At 42.5% G+C, this 14,420-nt stretch overlaps 1 protein-coding gene across 1 annotated transcript in view; it reads left to right on the top strand.

The window, feature by feature from the left end:
* The window catches only part of LOC124280109 (mitofusin-2-like), a 357,012-nt gene that overhangs the window by 294,159 nt on the left and 48,433 nt on the right, over positions 1-14,420 (top strand). The window contains exons 6-7 of the mRNA XM_046716000.1: positions 9,932-10,040; positions 11,016-11,120. Of these exons, the coding sequence (XP_046571956.1) occupies positions 9,932-10,040; positions 11,016-11,120 (214 nt within the window). The remainder of the gene's footprint in view (positions 1-9,931; positions 10,041-11,015; positions 11,121-14,420) is intronic.

Below are 14,420 nucleotides of genomic sequence, written 5' to 3'. Positions count from 1 at the left end.
AGGATGAGTAATTTTTTATGAAATCATTTCCATTATATTTAAGTTGGTTTTGCTTCGGTATGACATAAGGCAGAACATACCTGCTTAGTAAACTTACTCAATGACATAATACTTAGGTGAGTACAATGACTAAAATACGTGAAATATGTGAAATACGCACATATTTGAAAGCAGTGGGTAACGGAAAATGAAATACCCACTCAAAATTCATAATACCCACTCCAAAGAAATACAGTGGGTATAGTACCCACATTAGCTAAATCTTATCTGGAGCTCTGATTAAGATCTCCCATAATCAAAAATGGTTTAGGTAACTGGTGTCTAGAGGATAGATAAAGGTTTACGACCCTTTGGAACATGATCAGTTTTAGCCTTTAATTTCGAGTAGTTGACGCTTTGGTTTGATTTTTGTACAGCTGGTGTTGAGGAAATAGTTTGTGACGAAGTTGTTGTTGAGACAGGTGTATCAACGGTACACAGAGAGATGTCTGTATGGATTTAAGTTTTTGCCCAAGCATAATCTGTTTGACAATGGGTGGTTTCAAATGAAACAGATCTGGCAGCATGCTTATACCAACCTGTTATGTAATGAACTAGTGTATGACTTGGATGTATGGACTTTCAAAAAAAAGAAAAGAAAAAAAGAAAAGACAAAATGGCAGCTTCCTTAAACAGGTCGAGAAACAGTGGCAGAATAATCTAAGAGGAAATGCTTGAATGTTCTTCAGCCAGTAGAAATTCTTGGCATCTTGAAACGAAATGTAACGCTCGTATTTCAGTTTTACAACTTTACTTTCACGTTTTGAAGTTGTTGCCAGAACAGCTGACACAAGAAGGGACATTATCACACGAGCACTGCCTACATAATTGCCACCACATCTATAACATACAGATGACTTATTGCATGACTTTGATCTATGGCCAGATATTTAGCAATTGCAGCATCTAAGCGGATTAGGGATGTACATATCTACGTTGATGTTATAGTATCTTGCTTTAAGTGAATCTGGGATTTTAGGAAAGCAAAATGTGAAACGATTTGTATTTGCTTGAACTTCATTGTGTATTTGTGTTGAAAATCGCTTGGCAGAAACCACCTCCTGACCATTGAGTTCATCTACAACTTCATCCAGTCATATCTGCTAGGAATCGTCCTCTATTTCGGACCATTTCTGTTACAACTATTTAAAGTTCTATATGGTGAAACTGTTACATTAGCAAGTGACTTAATGGACAGTAGATTTTTGGCTTGTTTGCGCTGCTTGCAGAACCTAATCGTTTGGCGTCTCCAGCAACATCTCCAGCTTTTCCTTGCATTGCCTTCTCAATTGCAAAGGGGTTTAGCATCAAATGGTGCCAACAGATATCAGATATCACGAGGAAATGCGGCCAGTTTTCAGAAGAAAAAGATGATCATCCTCAGTATGAGAGTCACGACAGATCCTTTTTAGAAGGGGCTTCCATATTGATCTTATTTGTGTTTCATTATCCTGGCTCCCCACCCACCATGGAGTGTCAGCAAGAATGATATCTGTAACATTTGTTATATTTGGGATTACACTTTCTTAGTAATGTACAAATTCTAGTACATTTTGACTTGAGCCCATCCGGGATTCAAACTCACACCCTCAGAGTCAGGCACCTAATTGCCGGATATCCAGAAGGTGCACACACACACAGTCCAGCGCATGTTTGCTCAGTCTCTGGGAGCAGCAGCAATTAGGCTTCTCGATTGTCTCTTGCCTTTTCAATATGGGCGAGTGGAGATTTTGAAATGGTCCATCCACCAGCCGTTGGCGTTTTATTACCCCGGCGTTTCGAACCTTTTCTTGTATCTTGTAGCCGTAGACCGGAATTTTTTCTTCTCCGGTCTGTGAATCGAGTAGCATCAACAGTCGGTTCTTCCCTTTGTATTTTGCTACGGCGAACTTTTTGCACGTGTAGTTTCCTTCGGGAAGTTCTGTGTTTTTTTCGGTGTTCATTGCATGGAGGAGCTACAACTTCCATATCCTTGGACCCGTCGAAGTTGGGCAAAGGGGTAGTATACCATCTCCGTCCCTGTGGCTCTGCTTGTCATGATAGCTGTTGAAAGATATAGTATGACCAGAAATTATTGAGATTTTTAGGAATATGTTTAATTGGATTTCTAGTATGAACAACTTTGACCAGCTATCAAGTGCTTGGTTTCATCATTCATTCAACTCCGCTAATCCTTTTTCATTAGTTTGTGAAGAGTTATCCCCCTTTGTTTACTTGCTAACAGACGACATTTTCAGTGATCCTCAGTATGTATGATTTAGAGAAGAGGAAGTTGATTTTAGAGTATTATAACAAGGACATCAGATCAGCTAAAGTGATTTCAAGTAGAACAGGCATCCCTTTGTCCACTGTTTATTGTGTTTTGAAAAATATTGCAAATGGATATGGCATTGAGCACCAGGGAGGCACAGGTAGGCCCACAAAACTGACTGTCTAAAAACAAATGAAGGAGTTTAGAAAACTTAAGGCTTGATATGATTGATCGGGGAACTGTGGCTGTTTGTAAGGAGACAATTAGAACTGAGCTGCATGCAATGGATTGGCAGAAAAGTGGAGGAATTCCATTATCGACCATGAAACCTGAACAAAAGGAGCGAAGGTTGAACTGGTGCTTACAGCATAGAAATTTTAACTGGGACAATGTGATTTTCTCAGATGAAAGTTCTGTGTGGCTGTTTCCTAATACACTGGATTTCTGGACCAAACAAACTGAAAAACCTTTGTATCAGCGCCCAAAGTACAGTCCGAAATTTAACATGTGGGGTGGCATATCTGTGTTAGGGGCAACGCGCCTCTGTGTATTTGAAGGGAATATGAACAGTGAGCTGTACACAGATATTCTCGAGGGACATTTACTTCCATCTGCTCATGTGTTCTATGGAAATGTTTGGATTTTCCAGCAGGACAACGACCCAAAACATAGTTCAAAGCATTCACAGGCCTGGTTTCGGACCCAAAATATGACATTTCTAGATTGGCCAAGCTATTGCCCTGACCTAAATCCAATAGAAAATGTTTGGGGACTTATGTAGGAAAGTGTCAATAAGAAAAATCTGACAAATATTGCTGAAATGAAAGAAGAGGTGGTCCGATTTTGGGACAACATGGACCAGGACTTTCTAACTTCTTTGATCAGTAGTATGCCCCGCCGCATTGAAGCCTGCATTGCTGCCCATGGTGACTTGACACTTCACCTGTCTTTGAATCTTGAGTTATGTTCTGCTAATATTCACATTTAATACTTGAGTAATGAGTGAAAAAAATTAAACAAGTTACAATCTTAAATTCTGAATAATTTCTGGTTGTACTGTACAAGACTCGTTCTCGCTGCATGGACAATTGGCCGACAACTCGTCGACAAGGCATTGGTAGCGCAGGCATGAGGAGAGTCAGTCATCGTTGTACAGGTTCTCTATGGTCGAGAAACAGTAGGGGATCGCGATTTTGTCCGGAACCTCAAGAGGAAGTCGATCCTCCTGGGCTGGTCTGTCCATCACTTTGTTTTTCCACAGAACGCATTTCTTGCTGTCAACGCAGTGGTCGATGGCGCCGCACTTGCAGGTAGAGTTGTCTCGCTCAAAGAGAGTGGGAAGTTCCGATATGGCAGCCAGGCAGTCGGTGCATCAGTGGTGTCTGTCCTTGGGTTCCAGGCAGCAGTCGGCAGCGAGAACGGTGCGGAGTTTGCCCAATGTCGGACGAAATTGGTTGGGTCGTTGGGTCGAGGTACATGAAATCCACTATTTTGCCGTCTTCTACGAATGGGGGAAAGTACAGTAAATACAGTTCCAGAAACTGGCGAGGGATCTGGTAGCACTCGTAGAAGTTGTGTCAAGATTTCTCCAGGATTTGTTTCTCTCTTTCGGAAAGCAACACGTGGGGACACTTTGCCAGCAGGCTCTCAAAGACTTCGGCCATGTCGGGAGTTCTCTCAGAGCTGCCACGGATTCGCGTGTATCAGGCTTGCGATATGTGGTGCTTCCTCTTAGCTTCCCAAAGGGACAAACAACTCGATCAGATCTCGGCATAGGCTTCGGGCAATAGCTTGGTTTCTGGCATATTTTTTTTCTATAGCCATACACTCAGCATAGCTCTATAATTTGAGTGCACTTGCATCGACATACTGGGGTATTTTTTCCAGATACCTGTCTTGGGGTTGGATGGACTGCTGGAACTGCAAGGAAAAAAAACAGTGCAAACAAAGAATGTCCCTATATAATGACAATTCATATATTTTTGTTTGTGCAAACAGATAAACGTTTTCCCACTTGTATGTATCATTTACCTATTTATGTATGTAGTACTATGTTTCTGCGCACCCCTTTAATCATTCAAGTGTCACTTCTTAATATTACGTATCGCCTGGCCTTACCAAGTATTCTCAGCAGCGGAAGTATGCACAGTTTCCATTACATACCTTGCGCATGCGCACACTTTGTTTGCTTCCCACAACCCCCTAACTACTTCCTTCTGCTCCAAGTCATAGTGCTCGCAACATAACAGCACGTACAAATTTGCTACTGCTTTTCTGGCACCGTAAGTGATTGGTATTGTGGCTACTATACCTCACTGTCGATGGTAAGCTGCCAACTATCGCTGACATGGCCTCCAGACGCTCTGCAAGGCAAGGTAGAACATACGCTGCAAGCTCAAGTGCGCCTTCCTCAACCAACGAAGGGATTGATACGCACCGCCATGTTGGAGATGAGGATGGGACAACACGCAGTACCAGGAACGCTCCATATCTGACTACAGATGTGTTACGCCAGAGACTACAGGCTATTGGGGTTAGTGTGCCTTCGACATGGGGGAGGAAGACCGTGTTGCAGCTGTACAAAGAGAACTGTGCGATCAGCAGGGGTGTAGAGGCGGTTCCAGTAACCCTCCCCCGTAACAGTGGCTCAAGTCCGACATCGGCCATTCCGTCTTCACAGCACACCCCCTCGCACATTGGAATTTCCGGGAACACCGAGGAGACATCCGATACCAGGGCGACACCACCAACTCCTTCGGCTGACATGATTGCCGTTATGAGAGAAATGAAGGATCTGATTTCTACCCTCTCACAGCAATTAAATTCAAGGGGTAGGTCAAACGATGATAACATATCACCACCTCCAGTGCAGTTCGTGTCATCTGATACCATTCCCTATGTAAATTTTGTTGATGAACATACAAGAAGGAAAACACACCAGGGGAAATATATTAATCTAGCATCACTGCTGCTGCCTACACAAGAAGCTGGAGACTATAGAGTCTCAGAAGAATCAGGAGGGTGTAGGACTGTCAAAGCCGATCCCCGACTCAGCAGAAACTTGAACTTTGCTGAATTTACCAGATCTTTCAAAATCTACAAAGACATTTTCAGCGAAGCGTGGCCAAACAGAAGAGCCCAACTGGACCAACACGAACATACCGTTGGAGAGCTACACAACCTGTATGGTGGTTTCGTCCATTATGAATACCACAAACGCTTTGCTGCTCGTGTCGCGGCACTAGCTGAGAGGGGGATACACCTCGACTGGGGGATCCCCGATACCAGGATCTACACGACCTGTACATCCGGACTACGCTGTAGGTCTTGCGTACGATGTGCCAGCATTAGCCACGACACAGCTACATGCCCATCAGTGCTGGGGCAAGAGAGTGACTTGCCTCGGGCGGCAGCCATAAGGAAGACCTACACCCCTTCATCGACTACAACCGATTCATATGGACGGCAGAGGATACAACACCAAGGGCGAGAAGTTTGCAATAACTTCAACCAGGAAGGATGCATGAGATCGCGGTGCAATTTTCTTCGTGTTTGTGCCTCTTGCTTTGGCCAAGGTCACAGTAAGCTCGATTGCCGGAAGACCAAACATGCTCATGACAAGCAGCAGTCATACGAGAAAAAATGACCATCATTGACACCACTTAACGTAGACAAGTTACAAGAAGAACTGGCTTCCCATCCAGACGCAGACTTTGTGGAATATGTAACCAATGGACTTAAATATGGTTTTCATCCCCTTGTGTCATCAGTGCCAGATGAAACTTGGGAGTGTAGGAACAACCTGAGTGCTCGAAAAGACCCCGCAACTGTTACTGCATTAGTGCAACAAGAACTGGACAAGGGCTATATCGATGGACCATTTAAACATTCACCTTTTGAACTGTTTAGAGTTAGTCCACTGGGGCTAGCAGAAGGTAAATATAGCATGAAGAAAAGGTTGATCCTCGATTTGTTAGCACCTCATGACCACTGTGAAATTATGAGCATCAATGACATGATAGACAAAGACGTGTGCTCGCTAACCTATGTGACAGTAGATGATGCAATAAAACAATTGAATAATGTTGGCAAGGGTGCTCAAATGTGCAAGGTGGATGTCAAAGATGCATTTAAACAAGTACCAATCCATCCCGATTTCTGGCCACTGTTTGGATTCAAATGGGCGAATGAGTACTATTTCTTCAAACGTCTCGCGTTCGGGTGTAGATCTAGTCCCCGCATCTTTGATCATATCTCACAAGCTATTGAATGGATTCTAAAAAACAATTACAATGTCAAATTCATGCTCCATTTACTTGATGACTTTCTAACCATCGATAGTCCCACATATCCAGCTTCCAATACTATGAACACTCTCAGAGATGTCTTCAAAAAGCTACAGGTTCCCTTATCTGAACATAAAACGCTGGGACCAGCTTGTGAGATGGAGTACCTGGGTATAGTGCTAGACTCTGTGACAATGACAGCCCGGCTCCCCCGGGACAAACTGTCCAGGATATCCACCATGATTCAAGATTTCAGTCACAAGAGAAAGTGCACCAAACAACAGCTACTATCTTTGATTGGACATTTGTGCTATGCCTGCAAAGTTGTGGTGCCTGGGCGGTCATTCGTGTCGTATCTCATTGATCTCTCCAAGTCAGTGAAAAAACTGCATCACAGAGTGACCATATCTGCGGAATGTCGTGCAGACATGAACATGCGGCACACGTTTCTTCACAAGTGGAACGGGGTGTCATTCTTCCATGAATCGTCATCGACACCAGCTCCAGACATGAGACTGTATACTGATGCCTCTACTTTAGGATTTGGAGGATATTTCAATGGTTCATGGTTCTCTGCACCATGGCCAGTCAACATGCAACGTCTGTGCCGTAGTAGCAGTCGATCTATGGCTCTCCTGGAACTCTACCCCATTGTGGTAGCAGCAGTGATGTGGGGTGAAAAGTGGTCAACAAAAAAGATTGTGTTCTATTGTGACAACGAATCTACTGTATGCATTATTACAAAGGGTAGATCAAAATGCAAGGACATTATGCCTTAAATGCGCAGGTTAACTTCTCTAGCTGCTTCTCATAATTTTGTTGTACATGCAAAACATGTGCCTGGTGTCTCTAATCAAATTGCTGATTCTCTGTCTCGGCTGCAGATCGCTCGGTTCCGGACACTAGCCCCCAAAGCAGATCTTCAAGCTACACCGTGCCCACCCCCGTCACAACTGACATGGGTCTGGCAAAACATCTGAACACCCTATGGGATGCAGCAATCGGAACAAGAACCAGAACTACTTACGCAACTGGTTTCCAGTCCTACATCTCATTCCTCCTTCGATACAGCTTGTATACAACTCTGACGCAGCCCTTCGGAAACTTACCACCAGTGAACTCGGCACTGCTACAACAATATGTGGCTTACTGTTTTGGTGAAGCTAAACTTCAGTATAGCACTGTGAAGTCATACCTTGCGGGCATTCGATTCACCTATCTGAAAGCAGGTATCCACACAGTGTTTGATCTAGTCTCCTGTGGTGCTCTAAACCAACTGCAGACTCTTCTACATGGGTATAAAAGACTGCAGAAACCCAGTATATCTACACGCCTGCCTATAACTTATGATGTGCTAACAAAGATTGTGCTTAAACTAAGAGAAGGAGTGTTAGGACCATTTAACGATCTGGTTATGGAGGTCATGTGCACAACAGCCTTCTTCGGATTCCTCAGGTGTGCTGAATTTACATGTTCACGTGAATTCGATGCAAGTACCAACGTAACTGTGTCGGATGTGACAATGGATCATATCCAAGGGAAGTGTACTCTGACACTAAAAGCCTCCAAAACTGACGTCTTCAGACAGGGTGTCAACATATCTCTGTTCGCTAACTACACGACCATCTGTCCATGTGCTAACCTTAACCGCCTCAAACAAGTAAGACTCTCGCAGGGTGCCGCGAACAGTGACCCTCTTTTCGTAGACTGTGTGGGGAAGGCGATCACACGTACAGTGTTGCTCCAATGGCTCGCCCAAACTATGAGACATGCAGGACTCGATTCCAGGAAATATTCAGGACACTCATTCCGTATTGGTGCAGCCACGTCTGCGGCTAGTGTACGCATGGAGGATCACTTGATAAAGACACTCGGCAGATGGCAGTCTGATTGTTATAATCGGTATGTGCGTACACCCGAATCTGTTATTAGGAATGCACCGTTGTCACTCATACGGCATCTACCCAAGGACTGAGCCTTAGCAGCAATCTTTCTCATGGTTGCATTATTTGCATGTCTTCATGTTCCTATCACATTCATGTTTGTATTTCGCAACTTGGGGGCTCTCATTGCTTAAATATTTTAACGGGGGACTCGCTTTCTTAAATATATTAATTCATTCGCTTTGGGCAATTACCCACTTAACACTGGATCCTTATCCCCCAAGTTTTAAACCAGAGCTCAGGTTACAGCCGGGTCCGCAGACCCCACTTTAGCAATCAGAGTCCGCAGACTCCCCACACCTCTTCATCCAAGCCGGCGCAGCGGTTCCAGTACGGCAACCTAGCTCTTGGTCATCCCTTCTTCAATTATCAGTCAGCTCCCAAGTTGTGCCAAATAAATGTTTATTAATAAAACAACTGTTGTGTTAAATTGCTCGTTGTGTTGTGTTTGCACAAACTCAAATGTTGAGTGGAGGTGCACCTTTTGGTCTTTCCCTTCTGATTTTATTATTAGTTTTCCTTTTCAGTCCCATTCCGCTATTCCCTGTACTATTACTGAGTATATTTAGGTGCAGTGGGTAGACTTGTGGGTATATATCATTCTGATATGGTTCTCTGTCTTCTGTGATTAAGTTTTTGTCATTTGCACTTCTGTTATGAGAGTGGTTTTTTTTTGTAATTTCTACTATCATTGATTAAGTGATGGTTGTTATGGGTCACAACGTTTAAAATGTTTGTGTGTGAGTGGCTGCTCACACCTTGTATCATGTATGTTCAATGGCAGTAGTACTTTTTAGCGGTACACCTTTTTGATAGCGCTCCAGGGTTGCCTCCCTTGGCTTATTTTGTTTTGACTCCCGGTCATATATTCGATAAAATAGCCTAATGTTCTGAGTGGATAGTGATGCTGCCCACATTTACTAGAATGCTCGAGAAGTGTGTAAGAGCTATATAAAGGCTGGTTGATGTGTTGTGCAGCAGGACTAACACACAGACTTTATTACATGACTGGATTTATACATGTGTCTGCCATCGTCCACATTGCTAGTCTGACCGTGCATGCCTGACTGCTCTCCTTCTAAACAACCTTCAATTTGTAAATCTGCTCTCACTGTGAATGTCAAGACTCTGGTGAGTTAATATTTTGTATTTGTGACCCAATATTTAATCTTTCGGACTCAATTGCATTGAACTAGAAATCTGTATTGTCATCCATTGTAGCTTGCTCATTGTTTGTTCAATATATTATTGAATATTTTAGACTTGTCTGTGTTCTATCTTGCTGGTTCAAAAGGGACTCTTATACCTTTTGTCACGGCAAATTATTTGACCATAACTTTACCGCCATTCATCCCCCACATAATACAACTGAAATACAGATTTTACACATGGCATTGCATTGTTGGTTTCAGCCCTGGCGTTGAGATGTTCACTCACAATGATTCCTGCATTGAAAAGTTCTGTATGGATGCGGATGTGTTTGTTCTGGTGGCCAATGCAATGTGCACACTGACGCAGACAGTGAGTACACTCCACAGACATTGGGGGTCGACATTCACTGATGTGTTGGTGCTGTGGTACACACTTTTACTAATGCATGGTTTCACGATTTGTATTGATTCGTTGCCTGTTAGTAAGAGTCTATGGTGCTATATAAGAGAATACTAAGATTGGGTTTTGCTGATATAGAAGGGGTAAATTTCATTTCCGGAGCAGAATTCTGAAACTATTTGACCCATCTTCACCAAATTTGCTATACTGCCTCTCCATATCATATAGATGTACCTTTTGGGGCCTTGAGGTTTATTCTTTCAATTTTATTTTTTGTTGTCTTCATGGCAACAATATGGACTTTGTCGTTTTGAAGGGTAAAGTTCGTTTCCGGAGCATACTTCTGAAAATAATTGACCCATCCTCACCAAATTTCCTACACAGCCTCTCCATATCATGTAGATGTGCCTTTTATGGGTTTGAACGTTTCTTTCAATTTTATTTTATTCATATTTATGAGACAGATACAGCATACCGAAGATCTGGTGTTGTTCTATGCTACTATAGTTTCCATGATATCACCTATGTTGTGCTTTATTTGATTCCAGTGAAAATGTTACATCCATAACTGAATGTGATACAATTTGATTCTGATTCAGTAATTTGTTGAAATATTTATTGACAACTTTGTGACTGAAAAGCAACAGATTCATTCATGCATTTTGAATGAGAATCACAATTCTGAATGTTTCGTAAATTAAAACTGTTGAGTTGTTGATTTGTTGATGAGCAATTAAGTTTAATTGAATATAAAATATTAAATGAAGACTTTACAAACATAATAACAGACTATCAATAATATGTATTTTCATACTAGAGATTTTGAAATTGAAGGAATCAAATGAATTGTTTGAGGTCTCAACGTTGAATTGGGGGAAGGGGGAGACATATGTTTTTACGAGTAAATACACTTTCTAGTTAAGTAATGATATATGACTCCTGCAGGAGAAGAACTTCTTCCACAAAGTGAGCTCTCATCTTTTGAAATCCAACATCTTTGTACTACAGAACCACTGGGATGCGTCCTCTAGGGAGAGGAACGTAGAAAATGTAAGTACAGTCCTATCCCACTGACGTGGCACACTTCTGTAAATGTGTGGCAGATACAGCTTGATTCGCAGCTGGGAATTTACCTAACTAATTATATTGCAATTGTCTTGTTTAGAATACTGTCAGCCGATAACATTGTTGATTATAATTTTGGCTAATTAATGTACACTGACCATGATGTTTATGAATATTGTGATTAGATATATATGTATTTACTTGTGATAGTGATAACTTGTATATAAGGACGTCAGTCAGTAACCCAAGTATATACACAGACAAAAGTATGACGTACGCGTAAGCATGGTTGGATGGTGGGATGTGTGAGTGTTATTTGATGACGTTTCAGTTTCAACTTATGAACAAGTGATTGTGGCATTGGAATGTAATAGCTTATAAATCTTCTTACAAATCTATCTATCTGTCTATCTATCTATCTATATACAAGCCACATCAAGAAACTGTGCATTGTCAAAATATTATCCCAGTTGATAAGTACGATAACAATGTCAAAGGTACATATAAACTTTAATGGAGGGATCATGAGACCATAACAAGTCGGGAGAATTTCAATTGAAAAGTCAATCACAATGACGTCACGAGTCCACAAGCGGGACAGGGGTCAAACGACCATGTCACAAGCTCAAAAACGGGTATGTCCACCATCGGCATTGAGAACAGCAGTGCATCGACGACGCATAGAGCCTATCAAACGTGCAAGGAAGGCTTGTGGGATGTCACGCAAGATTCTCTCAAGTGTTAAGGTCAAGGACGTTATCTGGCGGATGAGGAAGACGGCGTAGACGTCGATCCATCTCGTCCCAAACATGCTCTATCGAGGAGAGATCCGATGAATTTGCAGGCCAAGGCAGTAAGTCAACGTTATGGTGGTGCAAGAAATCCATAGCAACCCTTGCCGAGGGCGGGCATTGTCCTGTTGGAATGTTAACCCAGGGCCATGACGTTGCAGGAAAGGAATTGCCACAGGTCGAAGAATCTGATCCCTGTAGCCCACACCAGTTAAGTTGCCCTGAACAATCACAAAGGAGTTCTTTGGCGTGATGTTATTCACCCCAAATCATCACGGAAACAACACGAAAGCAATTCCTCTCCAAGACACAGGCCTGTGCATAACGTTCTCCCACGCGTCTGTAGGCACGTTGACGTCCATCACTATGGGAAATGTTAAACCTTGACTCATCTGTAAAAACAACATTTCTCCACCAAAACAGGGTCTGCAGACATGATTTCGGCACCACATTCAGCGAGCTTGTCGATGACGTTGTGTCACGATAGGCCGTATGGCGGGACGTTGTGGTCTGATCCCGTGATGACGTAAACGTTGTCTAACTGTGTTGGTGTGGATACGGCGAAGTCCTGGGATGGTTCGGGCAGTCACCACTGCAGTCTGAAACCTGTGGCGAAGATATGTCACCCTTATCCATCTGTCCTGTCTTGGCGTTGTTACACGTGGACGTCCAGAACATGGCCGATCGATGGCGTCATTTGTGTTCTGGTAGCGTCTCACCTGTGGCAGTGGAAATGTACAGCCACTTCTCGTTGAGACATTCCCCCACGGACCATCCCAATGGCCTCATGACGTTGTACAGACATGAGCCTTGGCATGCTATGCGTTTCAATAGCCGTTTAATTTTTTGAACGATCGCAAGGGCAGGGGTTGAGCTTTCCAAAGTGACAGTATTATCTGGCATTCATTTGCTCTGTTTCTCTTTCCCGGAATTCACGTGCAACAACGTATTGCACGTCTCAAGGACGAACCCGCTGACGTCACGGAACGTAGCACGTGCATGCATGTTGGATACATGTCACTAATCTCTGAGTTTAAATCCTTATGTGTCTACACAGGTTTGATAAATTTAGATTTTAAATTTTTCTATGCACAGTTTCTTTATGTGCCTAGTATATATATGATATTATATAGCGCACATATCCAGGCAACTACTGCTTACTTCTTTTAAGTGCACAGGGTTGTGTACTGCACACTGAAAGAGTCTGCACACAAAGTTGTCTCCAAGGTTTTTACACCCGGTCTCAGGTGGGCTCGATCCCGACACCTCAACCTCGCTGGATCACTAGCCTGGCGCCTTAGCCAGCTCTCCCACTGCGCCCAAAACGGGGGCGCGGTGGGCGAGCAAGTAAGATTGAGTCGTGTAGTTATGTATCATTTATTTAACCTGACGCAAAACAGCATTCAGTTACACAGCTGTTGTGATGCCATTACACTATCTTTGGGTTGGAGGCACAAACGCCTCTATGATATACACTTGGACAATTCAAAATGAACTTTCAGACACTGATACTTAGTCTCTTTGTATTTGGGCAATTCCAAATGACAATAATGTAGCAAAATTATTAGGAGCCACTTGACCATGTGAATAATCCGATATAATTGTGTCTCTTTATGTCATAGTTAATGCAGAAATTGAGGTTTTTATACATCTATAATTTAAACACATTCTGCGTTATTACTGATCGAAAACGTTAATAAACTGACTTAAAAACAATTTAGACATGTAATAGAGCTCACGTGTACTAGTTTCAGAGTATAATTTCAAATTGCAGAATCGGAAAATCCATTCCATTTTGTAGCACCCATTAGCTTTTCCTGGAATTGAGGGACGATTAGTATCTCAGAATCAGTTCGAGAGGCCTATTCAGTAAAAGTACCGCGAGTGCTGAGCGCTGAGCGTACATGATATACCGTGTTTCTGGAAGATAACTCAAAAACCGTTCATTGTATCTTTTTGAAACTTTGCATGTGCATTACTCAAGTACTGAAGTGGTGTCGTTTGATATTTTCAGATTTCAGAAATTTTTATTCTTTTCCGTTTCATTTGGAAACCAGATGGATTCGGACAGAACAGGGATGGTTGAATTTCTTTGAAGGGCTTGGATTCACATGTTTTTTGCAAATAAGCGGGACCGGGGAGATATGTCATCTTTTGTCGACTTGTTACCATCCGTCATAAAATAGAAGCAACATGTAGGACTATGTTTCCACCGTCCATCACTAGTACTTCATTTACACTAAGAGAGTGAGTAATATTCAACGTAACATTGGCAATATTTCAGTCATATCGTGATGAGAAAACTTTTGTCGTTGAAATGGAATATGTGTATATTCTAGTAAAACAACTAGACTATCATGGTTAGAATTCAAACTAGCATGTTGAGTTAAAACTAATGATACTATTGGGACAATACATAATATGAATAGGCTATAGATCACCAACAACTGAAGGTAGATCACCATGATCATCTGCAGCAGCAGGTTGGAGCAAA

This window comes from Haliotis rubra, unplaced genomic scaffold (assembly GCF_003918875.1).
Source record: "Haliotis rubra isolate DU_JTF1 unplaced genomic scaffold, ASM391887v1 Scf260, whole genome shotgun sequence".
In the NCBI taxonomy this organism is placed as follows: domain Eukaryota; kingdom Metazoa; phylum Mollusca; class Gastropoda; order Lepetellida; family Haliotidae; genus Haliotis; species Haliotis rubra.
This window is presented reverse-complemented; position numbering and strand designations above follow the sequence as displayed.